General features: G+C 43.3%; 1 protein-coding gene across 1 annotated transcript in view; it reads left to right on the top strand.

Moving 5' to 3' along the window:
* Window positions 1-3,189, top strand: part of LOC117938500 (calcium-activated potassium channel subunit beta-4-like) — a 3,493-nt gene extending 304 nt beyond the window's left edge. The window contains exon 2 of the mRNA XM_034863144.1: window positions 2,544-3,189. Within this exon, the coding sequence (XP_034719035.1) occupies window positions 2,544-2,868 (325 nt within the window). The 3' untranslated portion in view covers window positions 2,869-3,189. The remainder of the gene's footprint in view (window positions 1-2,543) is intronic.
* The last annotated feature ends 1,338 nt before the right edge of the window (window positions 3,190-4,527 follow it).

The following is a 4,527-nucleotide window of genomic DNA, read 5'->3' on the forward strand; positions in this document are numbered from 1 at the left end:
GCACACAAACGCACACACACACACACACACACAAACGCACACACACACACACACACAAACAGACACGCACACACAGACACACACAGACACACACACACACACACCACTCTATTTTAAGGTGTGATGCTGGTACATTGGACACCGGGGACGTGTGATGCCGTGAAGTTGTCCTCGCTCACATATCCTTGTTACCGTGGGGACTGCACACGGCAACCATCGCCATCTGCAATGCTCCACCGCCTTCTTTTACACAGAACCCTCAATTTGCAGCCTGCGACCTTTGACCCCACATAAGACACCCTCGACTTCAATTTGACAGTCCTTACAGCGCCAGTGTCAGGCATATAGGGAGATAGAGAGATAGAGAGATGGAGAGATAGAGAGATGGATAGATAGAGAGATGGATAGATAGAGAGATGGATAGATAGAGAGATGGATAGATAGATAGAGATGGAGAGATAGAGATAGAGAGATGGATAGATAGATAGAGATGGAGAGATAGAGATAGAGAGATAGAGAGATGGATAGATAGAGAGATGGATAGATAGAGAGATGGATAGATAGAGAGATGGATAGATAGATAGATAGATAGTGATCCCAATAAAATGGGAACTTATAGTGTTCCAACAGCAAAATCTGAGAAAATACATGAAATGTGAATATAATAATCAGTCCCTTGGGAGTTAGGTTGTTGGTTCAAGTCCCTGTAGGTACTTGAACCATGGGCACCCCCCCCCCCCTCCCTCCACCACACTGAGATCTCTCCCCATTTGTGCATGTGTGTATAGTTCAGGCCTGTGTGTAATAACAACAGTGTAAATTGTAATTTACCCTTGTGGGATTTATAAAGGATACAATATTCTTCTTTTTCTATTATTATTATTATTAGTAGTAGTATTATTATTAGTATTATTATTAGTGTGTTGACCAACTTGTAAAATGCTCCCTGTCATCTACACCAGTTGTAACTGAAGCTTGTGTTAATCCAGGTGTATATTATATTGTATATTGTATAGTATACATATTGAGGTCACATAAATATTGCGATGACATCTTAAAGAGCAGGTCGACGGGTGTTTCATCATGTCTTATATAGGTTATGTTGCCCCCCCCCTTGTTTTTTTAACTGCTGTGACTGGTGAGTTAGAGGGAGAGAGCTTAATCCTCCAATTACTCACCGACGACGCTCACCTGTGACCCCGCTTTTATTTATTTCTCTGCACCAGGAGGACCAGAATGAGGGGACTCTGCTTGGTAAATGAGGACCCTGGAGGGGGGGGGAGGGGGGGTGCATGCTGCAGATAAGATTATATTTGGTGTTTTAGGGAAAAAGAACTGGAGCACTCAAAAGGTTGGATTTCAAGGCGAGGGGAGACCTAGTTAGTCCCTTGATTTATGGGGTTGTCTCAGCGGTGTAGCGCGGTTACATCCCTAAAATCTGCAAATGCAACTTACTCTACACATTCGGGGGGGTTGGGGGGGGGGGGTAGTTCAGTTGGATTCAGTTCACTCTGGAGAGACTTCGCTTCAGATATGCAAATATTTATTGTACATATGCATAATATGAAATGTACGGTCTGTGGAGATTAGACTCCATCATTAGACTCCAAAATATCTTTTAACCCTTGCGTCTTCCCAACGTTTTTGCTCCCTTTTTTCAATAAAGCCAATTTATTTATAGCTGTACCTAATTTTTGAGTTCAATAAAGCATAAATTATGAATTGTTTTGACTAATACTTAAGATCAGAGTAGTGAATCAATGACTGGTATGTCAAAGTTTAGACAATATACTGTTTTAAAACTATTAAAACACTCTCTTCAAATGCTATAAAATTGAAGGAAACAGCCAAAATTCAAGTTAAGTAAGGATGAATTTTACCTTCAAAGAATGCTGTATGAGTTCCAAACCATACAACGTGCATCCATGTTATTTTTGGGCAATTTGGTAAAAAGAAACTCTATTTCTACGTGGAAACAAACTCAAACAATTAAACACTAATAAGATATTACCGAATATACAAAAACAGAAAAATATAGATATGAAATACTCGTTGAAGTAGTTTAAGCAGTAGCTTTGAATAACGAAGCTTTGAAGCACAAGAAATGATATTCAGGACTTAGTCTGGGCTGTAGTCAAGACTACCTTAGCAGAGTCCAAGACCAGGACTAGTTGAGTCCAAGACAAGACCGAGTCCAGGACAGAATGAAGGTCTTATGCATGACAGTATCAAGACAATCATTTTGGGTTTCACTTTCCCTCCAATATCATTATCAACATAATAAAGACACCTGGACTCGGTCCAGACCAGAAGCCATGTTGGGCAAGACCAGCGGTCGAGACCGAGGCAAGTCCGAGTCCAAATACTACCGAGTCCGAGACAAGTCCGAGACCATAGAAAAACGGTCTTGAGTCCGGACTCGAGTCCAAGACCGGACTGACCACACGTGCTACAGCCCTGGTCTTAGTTATAAGCCGCCGTACAGTCGCCAGATTATTGAGTGATGGAACCTGTAAATTAATTTCTTCCTTCTGTGATTTCAGGCCCGACGACGTGTTGTGGCGCCGCTCCCACGACACCAGCGTCCTGCTGCACTGCGTCCTCTGGCCAATGGTGTCGCTGCTCCTGGGCACGCTCATTGTGCTCCTGACGGTGTGCGCGCGCTCCCTGGCCGTCCGGGCCGAGGCGCTCCAGAAGAGGAAGTGCTCCTACGAGGCGTGCCAAGACCTGTCCGCCGGGCCCTCGGCTCGCCGCGCCAACAAGCCCGACGACCCCCTGGCGACGAACTCTGACCCGGAGACGTCGTCGCCGACGCGGACCCTGCCGCTGTTCGCGGTGCCGGTGCGACGCCGCGACCGGGAACACTAGGACGAAACAGGAAGCTGCTCGTGGGAAATAATAATCAGGAGGCTGACGAGCCGAGCCGGCGGGCTGAGGACGCCGACCCGCCGCTCTCTGGCGTGCTTCGGATCATCGGAAGTGTCGGTACACGATCCGTTCTGCACACGTGCGATATGTTCGCGCACGCGCAGATGATAATCGTGATGTACGAGGATTTACGGCACTGCACCATCTGTTCCACAGTAGCGGTCTGCTGTTAGCCTCCACTGGAAAGCTAACGTTAGTTTAGCTAACAGCTGATTCGGCTAACCGCTAACTGAGACTACATGTAAAAGACCCTCAAATATAATATATATATATACATATATATATAATATATATATATATATATATATATATATATATATATATATATATATATATATATATATATATATATATATATATATATATCGTAACAGCGATATATATTATATATAATAGTGGTTACGTCAGTTCTACTCTACTTGTGCTCATTTAAAACACAATCACTTAATACTTGTCTTTATTATTACTGTAAAGTCTTAATTTAGCTGGAGCTGCTTTTCGCGCTGTTTAGTTTGAGTAATGTTATTAAGCTAGCGGTTAGCCAGGAAGCTAACGGCGGTGGAGGCTAACCGTCCTCTTAATACATCCAATAGGCTAGCGGCTAACCGCTACAACGATGACAGATTGAGCCGTACAGATCGTGTCCTGATGTGTTAGCTAAGAGAACGGCTAGCCTCCACCGGCAAGCTGACGCTAGTTTAGCTAACAGCTATTTCGGCTAACAGGCTGACAGTTTGGTTCTGCCTGAAATAACGTTACTCAGCTGTTATATGTTTAAATACTTATTTTAACTTTTGAGGGTCTTTTACATGCTGTCTCAGCTAGCGGTTAGCCGAATTAGCTGTAAGCTAAACTAACGTTAGCTTTCCGGTGGAGGCGAACAGACTTTCTTTAACTGTCTATGGGAACAGACCGTGCAGTGTCGTAAAACCGCGTTCATCGTGAAATCATCGTGACATCATCATGACAACATCTGCACATGCGAGAACATATTGCACATGTGCAGAATGGATCGTGTACCGACAGGAAGTTGTAAAAACCAGAAGCGATTGGGAGGAGAGCATGATGGGAAATCGACCCTGTTGCCTATAGATTTCAGCAGAAACATCAGCACCTTTTCCCCGGTTTTAACTAAAGACGTTCCGATACCATTTTCCCGATACTAGAACTCGCGTATCGGCAGATTCGGAGTACCGATCCCATACCAGTGCGTTAAAAAAAACATATCTTATTATGTCATATCTTATTATGTCATATCTTATTATGTCATATGCTGTAGCAGCTGTGTACTCCTCTCCCTGTGTGGATGTGATACGATGCATTCACTGTCGGTCTGGCTCAGGTTTATACTCCTCGTGAAACAATGAATGCCAAAAAACTGTCTTAATTATCCAGTTTGACAGCGAGTCATGATGGAAAATTTACTTAAACGAACTACTTTAACCCTCGTGTTGTCTTCCCGTCAAAGATGAAAATCAACACTTCTGTTGACGCAGTCTGTCGAACTTTAGTTTAACAGTTATTTTGGGGAATTTATGGTCAATAAACCTCATTTATAGGGAATTATACCTAATGTTTGAGTTAGAAAAGCAGAAATTA

Source organism: Etheostoma cragini, chromosome 23, assembly GCF_013103735.1.
Source record: "Etheostoma cragini isolate CJK2018 chromosome 23, CSU_Ecrag_1.0, whole genome shotgun sequence".
Taxonomy (NCBI): domain Eukaryota; kingdom Metazoa; phylum Chordata; class Actinopteri; order Perciformes; family Percidae; genus Etheostoma; species Etheostoma cragini.